The following is a 17134-nucleotide window of genomic DNA, read 5'->3' on the forward strand; positions in this document are numbered from 1 at the left end:
TTTGTTTATATAATACTGATTTTTTTAATATGATTTTTTTAATTTCAAGTATACTTTAACTAAATTTTAAAAAAAAGAAATAAATAAGCGAAATAAATTTATGTCAAACTGATGGATGATCTTTACATATAAGTATATAACCCGTAAAAGTCTTTAAATTACGATTATGTGGGTTTATTTTTTATTTTTCTAGTTTTTTTCAGTTTTTACAATAGGTAGTTGAGTGGATCTGGATTTGATGCAATAGCCTTATTCAATAGTGAACAAAAGGCTGAAATTAAAAAGTTGAAAAATCATTTTTATATCAGCCCTTGATTTAGAATTTTTTAATAACTGCACGAGATCTCAATCTATAATTGAGTTCCGTAGGGGTGGCTAAGTTAGGGTGGTAATATATATATATATATTACCACCCTAACTTACAAATAAAATTCTATGGCCGCCTCAATGAGTTGGCTTGAATTATATGGTAATGGCGGCTACATGGCAAACCAGACTTGTCATACGAATTATGACTAGTCAAATATTGTATCACTTTTGTAATCCTATTCTAACTCTGCTTTAGTTTGTCGGTCATGGTAGGCTGAAAACAATTGCAAACTATAAGACATTTTCTCTTGATTTGTGGTTTTCTCTTTTTGCCGGAAGTAGAATATAGAGCCGTAGTTTCTATACTTGTAAATTATGAAATATGGTTTTATGGTGTATTTAGGATTTGTAAGCACCACTAATAATTGAATCATCTCTATGTTAATGTGAAACTTTATCCTTGTCACTAAAACCCTGTTTGGTTGTGGTGATTTAGGAAGATGGAAAAGGGGAGGAGAAAAGTAGAGAGAAAATGATTTTTTCACGTATTTGATTGGAAAAATTTTAGGAGATAAAACCGGTAGAGCTTAAGATTTTTCTCCACCCACCAAAATTTTTTTTTCCCAAATCAAAGAGAAAATTGGAAAGAAAACACGAAACTCTTGTTCCTATATGCGTAGACCAAAAAGCACATGTTTCGGTCGTTTTCTTCTCTTTCTTCCCTGTCGCCCTTTTTCTTTGTCCTTTTCTGATACCCATTTGTTTCATTTTTTTTTCTTTGGATTTCTTCTTTGGATTTTGTCCTTTTCTGGTACTTTTCATTCGGATTTTTTAATTTTTTATATTCATTTTTTTTTTGTTTTTTTGGTTCATCATTTTTTTTTTTGCTAATTTGTTATTTTTATATTTAATAAAGGCATGAGAGTAAATTTAAATAAACTATATAATTCATCCTCTTATTTCTCTTCTCAACTAAATAAAAAAAAAAATTTCATCCCTCAATTTTTCTACCCTCAACCAAACACCTTGAGACAAAAACTAATTAACAACTCTTCTATTTTCCACTTTTTCATCTCTTCTTCATTTTCTATCTTCCTACTTTTCAATATCCTCGACCAAGTGAACCTAATTGTAAGCAATTTTAGACTATATTGTCTAATGTAAAGTTTTCAATCATCAAGAGAGAACAATTTTAGAAAATACCTTTAGTTTCATCTTAAATAAAATATTTGTCCATTCAAAGTATTATCTTGGAAGTAAATCCACAAAGCTCATAGTTTCTTATCATTAAACTTGCACAGTGCTTGTCACATAAGCTGGAGGCTTAGTTGCTTTTATATATATATATATATATATATATATATATATATATATATATATATTACCTAGAGTCTAGATTGATGGAATAGAGATCCTGGGCTGATGTAGAAGAAGAGCTATTCCATGTTGTATTTGATAACTGAATTAGGCTATGAGTTTCCATTGAGCTTGGTCGTGGGTTCTGACCAAATTGGTCTCTGAAGGCTCCAAAACTCCATTCATGACCATAAATACTTGGATCCCAAGCCAATTCATCAACAACTGTTTTGCCTTCAAGCATGCTCACTACGGAAGTCATAGTTGGCCTAAGCGCTGGTGATGGATTAGTGCATAATAAAGCTACTTTAATCATTCTAAGTACCTCTTCCTTATTGAACTCTAAACCCAATTCTGCATCTACCAGCTCCATCAAATTTCCTTTCTGTTGTAAAACGAAGGCCTGAAGTGAAAAGAAGAGAGAATTAGGAAGGGAAAAGGTAATTCATATTAAAAAAGAAAACGTAAGCAAACAATAGAATACCAATTTAAATGATGAAAAAAAAAAACAGTTAGTAAATTAATAAAAGAGTTTTTTTAATCTATATATACTATAAAATCAAAACTTTTGACTGTTTTTTGAACTACTCATGATTTTTCACATCAACAATATTTAAAAAAATAAATAAATAAAAAACCACTTTCTCCCCAAAAATAATACCCGATACCACTAAAAAGAAAAATTAAAATACGATTATAAAATAAGAAGCTCTCAAACACTCCGCTCCATTGATTTCAATTTCCAACAGTAGCTTGATCTCATGAGGCCCATAAGGCTCCTTCAACACTGGGTCTTGATATTCCCCAGTTTCAGGTTGATGGCAATCAAAATTTTCAGGAATTAAAGAAGCAGCTACCTGCTTCATCAATCCAAGCAATGGACTCCTATAAGGTTGTTTGCAAGTCCACTCGAAACATATGCAGAAAATCAAGCATAAAGCATATGCAGAATATTGTGGCCCACGCAGTCATGCTTAACAAATTTGGATCTTCATCAGCGAGAGAGAGAGAGAGAGAATAGAATGGAGAAGACGTGTGTGGATGAGAAAAAAAAATAAAAATAACAAGAAAGTAAAAAATGGCTAGTGAGGAAAATAGTATAATAAAAAATAATAAAATGTTGTAAAAAGAGTTGGGTTGGGCAGCGTGCTTTAGCCAAATTATGAAGCCACTGTCTAGCCTTATTTTTGAATTTGCCTTTGTTGAATTAAAAAAATTAATTAGTATTTTAATTAAAGTAATTGTAGTTTAAGTGAATTGGTTAGATTAATTTTAAAATAACAAATTTTATGTTTTCTTTTAATAAAAAAGTAATAGGATAAGAAATTATATATATTATTCTTTTAGGAACTCCAAAACGGTATGTTAAAATTGGCCGGTACCGAAATATTCTGTTTCACTAAACAAACCGAAACAGTATTCCTAACATTTATATATATGCTCTGTTCTTGCCGTAACATATAGTCTATAGCCGGTCAAGCTTGAGGTCCTTAAATTTCTTTCTTCTATAATTTTAAGGATTCTTTTCTTCAAAAACAATAAAATATAAAATACCACAAAAATATTCTATTTTTTCAACCTTTTTCTCATAAACAAAACAAGAAAATAAATTAATAAATGTCAATACAATTAAATTCCAAATAAGTATCAAACACAAGTCTAAAATTTATTTCTTTTCCTCCACTTACCAAGCAAACAAATATGTATGGGATTTATATATGTTGTTAATGTGTTATCTAAGCTTCTGATGATAACTATTTTTATTTTTATTACCCATTTTTATTGGAAAACACAGTATTCTCGAATTTGTAACCTATTTACTTTTCTTTGTATTGTTGTGGTTGGTGACAGTGGGGTAACAACTATATTTTATATCAATTATATTCTATTTTATATCAAGAAATACATGATAGTCACACTATCTCTATTTTTTTTTTTAATTTGATAACATTTAAACATTACTACTATTTTTAAATCTCTTTAATTTGATAACATGACAATAAAAAAATCTTTTGAAAATATTACTACTATATTTTTAAAACTCTTTAAATATTTTTTCGTGCATCGGTCGAGTTAGCGACTAGTTATAAATTTAATGCAATCGATAAAATCATTTTTTTTGTAAATTCATCCCTTTTATTTATTTTCCAAATAAAATAGACTTTTTCAATATTTTTAAAAAAATTTACACAATATTTTCTTTTTGTGCTTAAAACAAATGGAGGATGGGAGATTTGAACCCAAGTTCTTCTCGTGAAAAGAATCAGACAATGTTACTCAACCACAAAATGTTAAGATTTCATTAACACATCATTTTGATTCCAATGAAAAAAAATTACTTATGCAGCTTGAACCATAAAGATGCAAGGAAAAAAAAAAACTGCATGTTGGCCAAACTCTGCCTCAATTACATGTTTATTTTCCTACTTGAGCCCAATGAAACATAAAATTGACATAGTCAAATGGAATAGTTCCAAAGAAGCTACTCAAGTTCATACTATCTACTAAAAAAAAAATATGTTCATATAGAACTTTTAGTTGTAACTTTCAAAACAAAATGAGAAGGAAGTTTCTTACCCAATCTAGAAGGGATACAAAGTTCTCATTTGGTCGATATTTTATGTTGTTCTTCCTTGCAACAATTTCCAATGCAACAACACCAAAACTATAAACGTCAGCTTTGTAGGTTAAATAGCCCCATAATGCATATTCTGGCGCCATGTAGCCTCTGCAAGACATAAACTTACTATGATATTTGGTTCACTAGTATGATCTTATGAACTTTTAAATCTAACAAGGTCAACATCAGTCCATTTCAAACTACCAAATTGTCCAATCAACTGTTACACATTTAATAATGTAATTAATACGACCACCATATAAGTGCGTTTAGTCTTATTGAACTAGAAGCGATTATGTTTTCTAAGTGGCAAAGTGGATCATTTCTTGAGTACTAGAGAGATAACGTATTTTAATGGGAGTTTTTCTACCTTGGGAAATTCTTTTGACCCGTTTTTAGCCCATTGTGAATCCACTATGTGGGATATAAATACCGTTGCTTCATATTAGGGTTTGTTATGTTGTTTAGAGAGAAAAATTGTACAACAACATCTTGTATATTTTCCCTAAATATAGTAAAATCACTACAATTCTGTGGAAATAGACAAATTGTCGAATCATGTAATTTCTTATGTGTGCAATTTCCATTGTGTTTGATATTTTTCTTTCTTTTTTTCGCTTCTCACAGATTTGCAAATTCGTGTATATTCCCAACATTCTATACTTGTTTTAGTGCAGATATTTTATTGCTACCATATTTTGGAATAATTTTAGGACAACAACCTAACACTATTGTCTTATAATATCAGAATCTATTCAAAATAACTCATAATCAAGATCTACAAATGTGATGAAATAGAAAAGAGGGGAAAATAGACTGCAAAAGGAAGCATAAAGGGGGCAAAATAAAGGAAGGTAGCTCACATTGTTCCAGCAATTCTGGTGCTAATGTGTGTGTTCTCCTCTTCGTCTAGCTTAGCTAAACCAAAGTCAGAGATCTTAGGGTTGAGGTCTTGGTCAAGTAACACATTAGTAGATTTAATGTCTCTATGAACAATTTTAATTGTTGATTCCTCATGCAAGAAACTCAGACCTCTCGCTATGCCAACACATATTTTCTGCCTTGTAGGCCAATCCAATTTTAACCGGCCATCCGCATGACCTAAAATTGATGTTTAGAAACCATTAGTGCTTTGCCCTAATTCTTCTATTATCAACATAAAATGCATGGACCAGCATGGTAAGGTATGAAAAACTAGCTTACCAAACAAAGCATGTGCAAGGCTATTGTTTTCCATGTACTCATATACCAACAATAGTTGTTTTCCTTCAATACAACATCCATACAATCTAACAAGATTAGGATGTTGTAAACCAGATATTATGCCTATTTCATTCACAAATTCACGGCTTCCTTGCTTTGATTTTGATGAAAGTTGCTTAACTGCAATTACAGTACCGTCAAATAGAATACCCTACATCAAGAATAGAAAAAATGCATTCTTTAGCTTTGTATTTCATCTTATCTCTCTCGCCTAATGCCAGGGATCAATAAGGAGAATAAAAAGAAAGGATGGAAAAATAAATTCATTCTAGAATAGAAAAAGAGCTCGAATACCTTGTAAACTGATCCAAAACCACCTTCCCCAATCTTGTTGGCAGCATTGAAGTTATTAGTGGCAACTTTTATTTGTCTATATGTAAAAAAACCGGTTTGCAGATCTAATCCTTTTAACTCTGTCAAAGGCATCAGGCTAAGATGTCAGATTGCATCCTATAGTATAACAAGACCAATTTACCAATTAAAAATGCATACCTATTGACTAGTTAGATGATTCTTAAAGAGGAGAAGAAAATTACATGCCTTTGGAAGGCACTACATTGTAGTTGAACACACAAGCTGTAAGGGGGGAGAAAAAAGAAAAATATATGAACGAGTACATAAAACACCCCCCCCCCCCCAAATTTTTAGATTTTGTCTTTTGCTTCTTTTTCAATTACAAGTACTTTATTGGGAATTAAAAAAAAAATAGATGAAAAGGCGAAATATTCCATTCATTTATCACAGAATGGGAACAAAATAACAGAAGCAATGATAAATTTTTTTTTTCTAATGATTCCACAGGTTCATATGCTCTAAGCCCTAAAATCATGCAGTTTCTTTTGAAGGTGTAATTTGGAATGTTGATCATCTAGGGACAGATACAGGAAAAAAAAAAAAAAAAAAACTCATTTTCTATACAATGTTCCAACTTCTGGCTACATTTGGAGATAATGAATACAGTCCTTTCTAATATACACATAAGATTTGCACAGATTACCATTTTCTTGTGATATCCTCCCTCCCAAACAGCCTTTCCACCAAAAAATGCGCAAAATCATAAAAATGAGGAGTAGCACCACAACTACAGCTCCGACCACAATGGATATCTTTATCTTGCCATCATCAGGGAGACTGAAATCTATAGAAAATAAAAATAACTAAGGACAATAATTTGAAGACTGCATTCTGAAACATATTTAGCACCATATAGAAAATCCAAAGCAGGATAGAAACATATGGCTCAAAGACAAATTGGCATAGCATGGTTATAAAATGATGAAGATGATGATAAAGTTTTTTTGTTGTCATCCATCTAAATGCACTTTAACATGGTCTTTAGTCTTTTATCTAAATGCAGATACATATGGAGTCTTTTATCTAAATTCCTATGATCCCATAGTTCATCAATCTAATCTGAGTGTGGAAGAAATTGGACAACATCAAGATTCTTAATCTCTAATACAATTACCAGCTTCCACAGAGATAGCTGATATGAGAGGACCATATATTCCTTTCTTTGGGGCAGCTGTTGTTCCTTTCCCAGCCCAATAAAAGCGAATCATCAAAATTTTGTTCGTTACATTTGCTTCAAATTCTTTGACAACTTCTTTATCAACCCCTTGTGCAGAATTTTTAATATCAAAATTTTTCAACACCAAGTTTTCCTGCAGCAAATTAATTCATTTAACTCCTCTACTATAATATAAAGATAAAAATAAATTTGACAGAATACCTGAACATAAATATCAAATATCCGCCTGGCAACACTGGAAAAAGATCTATTGTCTCTGATTACTATCTCCGCAAAGTGAAGTTTCACTTTATAAGGTCCGTTTGCTAAGCAGCGGGCATAGTATGTGATTGAAAGAGGAGAAAGGCGTGCACTTGTGTATAGTTCAGACTCATTCATTCTGAGTATGGATACATTATTTGCTATATAGTCATTTGCACTAGTGTTAATACCCCAAAATCTTCCAGAGCTACTGAACCCCCAATTCTCACTCACACGAACATATTTCGCTGCACCAGCTGGGTCAACATCCACTTCATACTTAATGTTTCCAATTGTGGCTGCTTTCCCACCACAATTTATATGCACTGAATACCAATCTACATAGAAGCAACACTAAATCAAATACAAGCAAACATGATAGAACAGCAATGAAATTTCCATTTTATTGTTAACTAATTTATGTATTTGTCTTGTACAAGATGAAATTTTTAATCAAACTCTTTTTTTCATTTTGGAAGGAAATTACAAAAGAGGAATGCCTGACTAGACAATTGAAGCATGTACCTCACCATAATTTGATTTGAATAGATATATTCATATATGATTACCTTTTGAACATGGAGATTCATCCAGGCACTCACGAAGTGTTCTTAATTAGTGAAGTAGATAAAGAATGTCAGTTATCCCAAATAAATTGAAAAAAAAAAAAAAAAAAGTAGCGGTTCTTCGTAAAAGTTTACAAGTTTGAAGCTTACAACTTGTCCCTTCCAGAAAAGCTTTTGAAGAAATTTCTGATGCAAAGGAAAAATCAGTTAGTTTCTGAATAGGTTATGAAGAGCAAAGTGTGTAAACCTTGAGAAGGCAGACTTACATGTTATCTGGACAGGTTGGTAGAGGGCGCTCTAACAAGTTATTGTAAGAAAGATCTATTTGGCTGTACAAAAAGCATGATTATTATATTGTACTTCGCTATAACTCCAAACAAGAACAACAAAGTACTTTTTAAGAGTATTTTGCTAAAATTGTTAATAGTTTAAACTATTCATGGTGAAAAGTGTTAATATATTTGTCCAAGAGACCAAAACCTATTGTAGGCGTATATTAGTTTAGAATTCTCTACTCTATAAACCATAAACCAGTTCAAGTCAACCACCTGAATTACCAAGTCTAAGAGCCTTGTCCAAGGTTATGTATATAGTATCATGGTAATAAACTAATAACTTTAAAAATATCTTTCTCTAGACTCACAAGTAAATGCAAAATTGAAGTAGAATTTAAGATGAAAACTCATACTATTTACTATCTCTGCTCATGATCCAGTCCGGAACAAACCCAGTGAGCAAGTTGCTTGTCAAACACCTATTTAGTAAAAAAAGAAAAAAACAATATCACCAACTAAACAAATATAGCATGACTATGTTTGGCATCCTATAAAATTCAGTAGCTTATTTGCTAAAAGGTAGGAAAAAAATATGTTAGCTATTTAGAAAGATCAACATTCACTGCTGAGCTACAAGGAGTTTTGTGTTGCGCTATGTAATAAGTAGTCTGAGCTACATGTCGTATTGTAATGTTGTTAGTAAGCAAAATGGCCTTCTCATGTGCTGAGCATGTACCACTTAAGTTAGTTATTAGTGGACTGATTTGTTAAGTCTGTTATAGCCGTTAGTTATCTTGATTCTGGGTTAATGACTCTATGTATATAAACATAACTTCTATTCAATGATAATCAAGCAGAGCATTTCATTTCATTGTGTTTCTCTCTTCCAAATTCAATGTTAGGTTATTACCAAAAAGAAAAAAGTTTATTTGGTAAAAGATGGGACAAAAAATGGATTTAAGCAAATATTTTGGCTAAACTAAGGGGATGCCAAACACACATGGTGTATAAAAGCTCATAGCTGCACTAACTAATAAAGAAAAAAAAAGTTATGTTTTCCAAAGACAATTGAACTAAAACAATATGGCTATGTGTTTTACCCTAATATAGTGCACCTTTTAACCTTTTCTAAAAGAAATGGAGAGTGTTCTCGTTTTGGGTTTATTCTTTATACAGAGTGAAGTTCATTGCAGATTCACCCATGGATCTTGGCCAAAAGCCAAACCTTGCTACATATATGGTTATGCAATTTAGCTGCCTAATTGTTTATTTGAATTTACTCTACAATTGAACTAGATTAAGGGTTTTGTTGTGAAGATTACAAGTATGTCAAATGTGTAAGACCACCAAAGTATGGAATAATTCCATCCAATCTGTTGAAACTGAGATCTCTGCAAGAAAAAACAAAGGGTTTATAACTATAAATCTGAACTGAATAAAGAAAAAAGTTATGACACAAACTGTCAACTACTTAAAAGAATGCAAGTTAAAATTAAGAACACAATAAATTATAAAAACTAATGAACTAATTGATTTAGAAACTCATTAATCAGTCGAGATAATTATGAGCTCTGATACCACCATCTCCCTCAAATAGCACCCATTTTAGCTTAAGTTTCTATTCTAATTTTTATTGAAATAAATATGTGCTCTAGTTTCTAGAAAATAAAGTATGACCCAAAGTTTAAGTCCGTAAATTTCTATATATTAATATCTAGTTATTATATTTTAAGAGCATTGTAATTCAACTGACATCTCTTAACATTTCCATACGAAGTCATCCAGAGTTTAACTTCCCACTCTCCTATTATAATTATCAAATTGTTAAAAAAAAATGTTTTTTTGAGAAAAAAAAATCTAGTTATATTACCAAAAAAAAAAAAAAATCAAACCTTCATATGTACATATCTACAATATATATATATGGAAATTCTTCTCCCACACTCCTTATACACTCATCATACACACTCTCTAGCTAGGTTAAGTGTTTAACTTGATTTTTGGGTTTTTTTGGATTTTATTTTTTGGTTTTGTCTTATATATATATATATATATTAATCACTGTTACTGATGTATGATTTGCTGGATTTCTCATTTTGGTTTCATTTATGATTGACCGTTGTCTGTCCAATCATCTGAGGGCTGCAATACACTCATTTTCCAGTTAGTGAAGAAAAAAATTAAGAAAAAAAAAAAAAAAAAAAAGGAGCACTACAAAGTTAAAAGTTGTGTCATGTCTGATATATATGTTGGAATTGGTCCAGAGATATTACAGCCCTTCAACATCCTACAATGAAAATAAACTTCTTGTTAGCAAAACTGCTGTAAATTTTGTTAGCATTCCAATCCATAGCAATTTTCAACAAAATAATGACTTACAATCTTTTCATGCCTTTCATGCTACTTAAGTTTGGAAATTTTGAACCCTCTCCCACTAAGTCACTGATCCTTCTACATAGAGTTGCACCATCAATAAGTGTTAGTGATCTTCAACAGAACTCGAAAATAATAATAATAATAATTTAAAAATCATATGGCATGAACGTATCCTAGATATTATGCATCTCATGAACTGTTAACTCTTTTTTCAAGAACTGTACGTTAACTTAAATGGCAGAACTCACAGCTCTGTTAAATTACTCAAGATAGAAATGCTAGAAGGAATTGGCCCCTCAAAACCAGTAGCTTGGATCTCTCTGTTAACAGCACAATTCAAATGGATTTAGATCACACCTAAAAGCTTTACTTTAAAGAGATTTAGATCAAAAATGAAAGAGAAAGCACATACAATCTCTGAAGCTGATTCCAACTTTGAAAAAAGTCGGGCATTCTTCCAATGAAGTTGTTACTACTAATTCTTCTGCATATGTGTCCCAAAATGGAAACAACATTGAACAAAATACAAACAGTAATAAGAATGCTGCAATCACCAGAAGGACCAAAATTATTTTTCAAGTAAAATCAAAAAATGCAAAAATATTTTTTTATCCTCATATTTAAGGTCTATTTTCAATTTGGACCTCATATATATATATATATATATATATATAACAGTCATTTTGGTCTTTTAGATTTGAAACTCTTGAAGCCTAAGTGTGGGTTTGGATTCAGTGTTTCCGTTGAATCCTGCGTCGCATTTTTTTTTTTTTTTTTTTTTTTTTTTTGCTTTCACACATTTAAGGGAGGAGACAAAATTTACTGTTCATGAGACAAATGTCACTGTTCACGCACTGTTCCGGTACTGTTCATGCACTGTTTACAGGTCCCACGACACTATTCACATATTTAAAAATTATTTTATTAAAGTGTTTTCAATTTTCAGTTTCAACAAAAATAAGTTCAATCCAAACACACCCTAAAGCTCCAGCTTTTTAGAGTAGTTTGAAGCCTAAAACTTCAACCAAGTTTTTAGTCAAATTTTGTCCATGAAAATATACTTTCTAACATTGTATTACTACACATAAAAAAGAAAACAATGAAGAGGTGGTGCTTTCTAGCAATTCAATGAGTTCAGTGGAGGCTGATCAATTTCTTTGGGTTTGTTGCTGTGTTTGGTTAGCAAGAAAGAAAGTGAAAGGAAATAAAAAGAAAACTTTAGTTTCTTTTCAAAATCATTTTTTTCTTTTCTTAAAAAATAATCATTTCATTTTTTTTTACTGATTTATATTTTTTATTTATTGAGATGCTGACACAATTTTTTTAATAGCAATTAAGTAATTATTATTATTTTCTATTTGTCATGAGTGTCTTCAGTTAGGAATACAAAAATCCTATGTTCCACTTTATGTTTAACCAATCATTGTATGCTATATGTTTGATTTTTTCCCTCCATTTTAAACATAGGATATTTTATAAGAAAAGAGAAAAGAGTATGTTTCAAATTGTAATTGGTGGAGGATAAACCCATAAAGTGGAACACAAAAATATCTTTTTCTGTTCTACTTTGTGCTCCACTAACCTTCAGTCAGTATTTCATTGGTCTTTGTTAGAGTCTTCTATTATTACTAAACTAACGAGAATGTCCAAAGTGACAACAATTTCAAAATAGGACCAAAATAACTGTCAAAAATTAAAATGAGGACCAAATTGAAAATAACCCTTAAATATAAGGACCAAAAAGATATTTTTGCCGACTAAAAATAATTTCAACTACAAAAAGGGTTATAACCACTTACAGATCCGTTAATTTGATCAAATTAGTAAGAGTAACTGGCAACTTTCCTGTGAGATTGTTAGCATTAAGAATGCTGCGGTTGTCAAGAGGAAAGTTGAAATCATTTCATGTGTAAGGATTAAGCAAACTGATGAAAATTTAGAAATGAATAATCAAATTTTATTTGAAAAGTAAAGAAATACTCACAGATTCTCCAAATTAACCAAATTTCCAAACTCATGGGGAACCATTCCAGAAAACATATTGTTTTGTAGGCTCCTGAGTATATAATATATTCTTAAATATTAAAGCCATATTTTTACTATCTATATGATAGGAGAGAGAGAAAGATACAATAAGAGCATACAGATGTTTTAGTGTGGTCATTTTTCCCAAGAAGCTTGGAATTGGTCCTGATAAATTGTTCACACTGATTGACCTGACGCAAATTCAATTAATTCAATAAGAATGAGAATTTATAGCTAATCTTGGACACAAGCTGAGAAGTCACTTACAGAGATTCCAACTGTATAAAAGCCCATTCGCTAGGTATGTTACCACTAAGGTAGTTACGATCAAGATTACTACAATCAAGTGGAAATAGTGGAATTAGATGCTTAAATCAATTTCGGAAGCTATAGTTAGTAAAAAAAATAATGGTTACTCTTCTTACAGGGACTTCAGGTAAGGTAGCTTCACCAGAGCTCGCGGAAGCACACCGGCAAGATCCTGTGCTTCAAAGAACCTGTGTGACAAGGATATTTATAGAAGAATATTTACATGTAATTTGAATTGTTGAGAGAGAGAGAGATAAATAAAAATAAAAATAAAATTATAAAACCTCCATGTATCTATACAGTTTGAAACCCTAAATGGGCTAAATTGAAAATGCCAAGAGTTGTTAATGCCAATTGAACTATATAAGACTCTTGACACCTACAAATGAAGACTAATATTAAAGATATTGAAATGTGCTAAATAACATGTGGAATATATTAATATCTCCCCTGAAACTTATAGAGGGTGGAGGAAGCTATCTTAAGTTGAAGGTGATGGCATTTCAGTTGAAGATGAAATGTCAAAGATGTCAATGGATAAGACATGGCATCCTTGAAGAGTACAAGGAGCATGGAATCGTTGAAGGAGAAAGTACCCTATACATCCAAGGTTTATAACTTAATAAGTGAAACAAAAATATGCTCTCAAGAGTTCTTGTAAATGTTAAAAACCTTATAGCTCAACCAGTTTTTCTCTTTTGATGTTCTTAATAAAAAATATAAAAAAATAATAATTAAAAAAAAAAAATCAAGGTTCAAATTCCTCCACCCCATTAAGTTATAACTATCAAATCAAGGGAAAAATAAAGTCTTCATAGATGGTCTTAAACAATTGCGATTGTCAAATAAAAGTTCTTGCCTATATAACTTTCAAAATATCAATTAATAAATTATGTTTAATTTTTGAATGTCAAGTATATATACGCACTATGAAGTTTGCTCTTTTGTTTGACTAACAAATCTAATTCATCTACCATGAAGTTAATGGTGTTACAGAAGGTCTAGTCAGAGAGGAACGAAGTAAAGAAGCAGACTTCAAGAATGCATGCCATGGGCGGCTTTACATTAAGGCCAGGGGGTTCAAATGAACCCCCTGACCTGGCCCAAACAAAAAAATTTTATATAAAATTTTTATTTTTATTTTTTCATTTTGACCCCTAAAATAAAATTTTGAACACCCTAATCCTAAATTTTGTTTGAACCCAATTGAAATAAGCTTGAAACTTGAATATGATCATCTTAATTTTAATTTCACAATATTTTTACAATAATATGAGGCAAATTGTAACTGCTTTTTATCTGAATCCACAACAAACAATATTTTTTTTTTATCTACCTTTAACAATTGACCACTTAGATTTTGTTGTGGAATTTTTTTGAAAGTATTGTGTCAGTTCCAAAAATTTTGTTTATTCATTAAAAAAAATATTATATATATATATATGAATATTCTTTCCATGATTTTGGCTTACTTTACAGTTGACAACGAAGTGAAATTGTTTTTCCTTGCACTTTTCTTCTTTATTAATAAAAAAAATTACATCACTGTTACAACCAACACATCTGTACAAATTTGTATCTATATCTGTAATTTTTTCCTCATTCTCTTTATCTCAATTTCTCCTTTCTATTTTTTTCTTAGTTTTTCTTTTTATCTCCAATTCAAAGAGAGTGACTATGTCTATGTGTATGTTTAAGAAGTCATCCACTTCAAACGCAAAAACTTATATCAATTACTATTTTATTTTCTTAGTTTCACATTTACTCCTAGTCCTACTCTTAAGTGTGTTACTAGCCTTCTCCTTCTTTATCATATTATTTTATATAATTTATATTACATATAAATATAATAAGTTATTATTAACTTGACAAAAATGTATGATTAGTAATTTAATTATATTAGTTTATGCATTCAATAGTTGTTGTCTTACCTATTTTATAACAGTTTTAGACTATTGTATAATATAGTTATATTGTATACTAAATTATATTTAGAATATTATTTTAAATTATTGTATATAATACGGAAGTTTATCTATACAAAAAAAGATTAATCATTTAATTTTTTACTCACTCCTCATGACAAATGACAAATTCCTAACTTTGCCATTGCTGACCCCCTAGAAAAAAATCCTGGAGCCGCCACATGCAGTGTCCATCTTTTGTATCAAACCCTTATATAGGATCTTTTGCAAATAAGCACTCCCAGAGATCTAGTGCTCTCTAAAATCTTTTGAAACCACGCATCCACTAAAACTAGGCATCCACTAATGGTGCCAATTTTGTAATTTGGTGACTAAATAAATAAAAATTCTTCTATTTTCACCAAAAAAAAAAAAAACAAATTTAATTCATCCAAAATAAATAATTAATCTATCAAAATGAAAGTTTACGTACAATCCGACGACGTGGCATACACTATCTGGGTATGAGCAATTACAGATGAGAGAATTGTTGTACAGTGGCCTTGAATCCAACTTTGATAAAGGCGTTAACCAACTTGGCTCATTTATGCATGGGTCCACATTGACATTCCAATCTTTCTTTCCCAATTGTGAAGCTATTTCACCAAGGGCTTTCACTACATGATGAATCAAACTTAATTAAATTTTCTTTTTCTTTTTTTGGCCTTAGATTTATTTTTTCAAGCCTAGTTATAGAGTTAGTATAATTATTGCTATGCTTAAGCTATTCATTCATAATTTAAGCTGATTATAAACATATATTTCAAACAAGTAACCAATAAAAATAAAAATAATCAATATATAATCATTAATATATGAAGTTAAAAGGATTAATCTAAATATAAGACATTTAAATTTAAACAACTTATCCAAATACTTAAAATTAAAATTAAAAAATAAATTAACTTAAAAGTACTAGAAATATGATCATATACTTGAAAGTTTAAAAATGTTTTATGTAGGCCTTGTTTTTTAAAAAGATAATGTATTTTTACTTTTTATTTTTAATTAACTTAAAAAGTATCAATATTTATTCTCTCCCTCTTTTATATTTCATTTTGAATTATCAAAAGGTGAGTTAATTGCAAAAGACCTTAAAAATATATATAGCATTGTAAAAGAATTACTTTAGGTTTTTTTTTTCTTGGAAAGAAAAATCAACATATAAAATTTGACACATGTTAGGAGATACTGTGACAATATGTCACAACTCTTAAGGTTATATATAAGAATTTTTTTTTTCCCCTTCGAGTTAAAAATTATTTTGTATATTTCTCCTTCAAGCACTTCAATACACTTCTGAATGTGTAGATGTCCATTCCCACCGGTTTGAGTGAATTTGAAGTTATGAAGTAGAAATATACAAAATTATATATATATATATATATATATATATATAGGGTTGGGTTCAAGTTACACCTGGTGTAATTCTAAACAATATTACACCACTCAATATTTTTTAATTGGATGCGAATATCGACAAATCTACCGTTAGATTACATTATCTTCGTATATTCTTTATGCTTGCAAAATTTCGAAGTAATCAAAGATTAATAGCTATATTATCAATCAATTGTTAAAATTCAATTTTTTATAGTTTAAAATAATGCATAAAAAATGAGTTTATAGATCAAATGGTAAATAGTATCCGATTGATATGAAAATTGGCATGCATGTTAAGAACATGTAGAACATATAATTCAACGGTTGGATTTTCTAAATATTAATTAAATAACAAGTTATTGGATGGTGTAACACACACATATATATATATATATATATATATATATATATATATATATATATATATATATATATTAGAGGAAATTGAAGAAGTCTTCACCTTCATCACGAAGATATATATATATATATCTCAGAGGAAATTAAAGAAGTCCTCACCTTCATCACGAAGAGTATGCCCTGACCCTGCTTGTGCTGCCATGCACTTAACTAACAAGAACACTATAAACCTAATAATATAAGGAAGAAGCCTTGCCATCATCATCTCTGCTCCGCTGACTTGTACTTCACGAACTCTTCTTGCAAAGTGCATATCTGATTTACCATACATAGAATATCATCATATTATTGATAAATGTTAAAGGGACCCTTCATTCTAAAGAGTAGGGCCATTAACATTCAATAATTTTTTTTGTTTTGTTTGTGTTTTTCAACCTTCAACGGTGGACTACGTGTCTACGTCCCATCAGTAACACATGAAAGAGATTCCTTTAAATTAGAAAATCTACGAAAAGCTAACATATGTGATCTAGAAAAATCATGTCACTTTTTTTCGTGTA

General features: G+C 30.3%; 1 protein-coding gene across 1 annotated transcript; it reads right to left on the minus strand.

Annotated features, from left to right (window-relative positions):
* Window positions 1–1650: 1650 nt before the first annotated feature.
* Window positions 1651–16925, minus strand: LOC126726267 (probable LRR receptor-like serine/threonine-protein kinase At1g07650). The gene is made up of 24 exons (XM_050431492.1): window positions 16734–16925; window positions 15268–15451; window positions 12987–13058; window positions 12829–12897; window positions 12681–12752; window positions 12521–12592; window positions 12336–12407; window positions 10949–11020; window positions 10785–10856; window positions 10540–10611; window positions 10376–10447; window positions 9483–9551; window positions 8574–8639; window positions 8152–8214; window positions 8036–8071; window positions 7889–7929; window positions 7281–7657; window positions 7017–7212; window positions 6546–6686; window positions 5843–5961; window positions 5489–5699; window positions 5149–5386; window positions 4243–4393; window positions 1651–2068 (listed from the first exon to the last, which is right to left on the minus strand). The coding sequence occupies exons 1-24, from the start codon at window positions 16903–16905 to the stop codon at window positions 1691–1693; spliced, it is 3087 nt and encodes a 1028-aa protein (XP_050287449.1). The 5' UTR covers window positions 16906–16925; the 3' UTR covers window positions 1651–1690.
* Between the last annotated feature and the right edge of the window lie 209 nt (window positions 16926–17134).

The sequence above is a fragment of the Quercus robur genome, chromosome 5 (genome assembly GCF_932294415.1).
Source record: "Quercus robur chromosome 5, dhQueRobu3.1, whole genome shotgun sequence".
NCBI lineage: Eukaryota > Viridiplantae > Streptophyta > Magnoliopsida > Fagales > Fagaceae > Quercus > Quercus robur.

Coding starts and splice junctions, on each gene's coding strand:
- LOC126726267 (XM_050431492.1), bottom strand. CDS start 16,905: ATGTATGGTAAATCAGATATGCACTTTGCAAGAAGAGTTCGTGAAGTA. Junction 8,072..8,151: donor CCAACCTGTCCAGATAACAT/GTAAGTCTGCCT, acceptor CCTTTGCATCAG/AAATTTCTTCAAAAGCTTTT. Junction 5,387..5,488: donor CCTTGCACATGCTTTGTTTG/GTAAGCTAGTTT, acceptor CATCAATTTTAG/GTCATGCGGATGGCCGGTTA.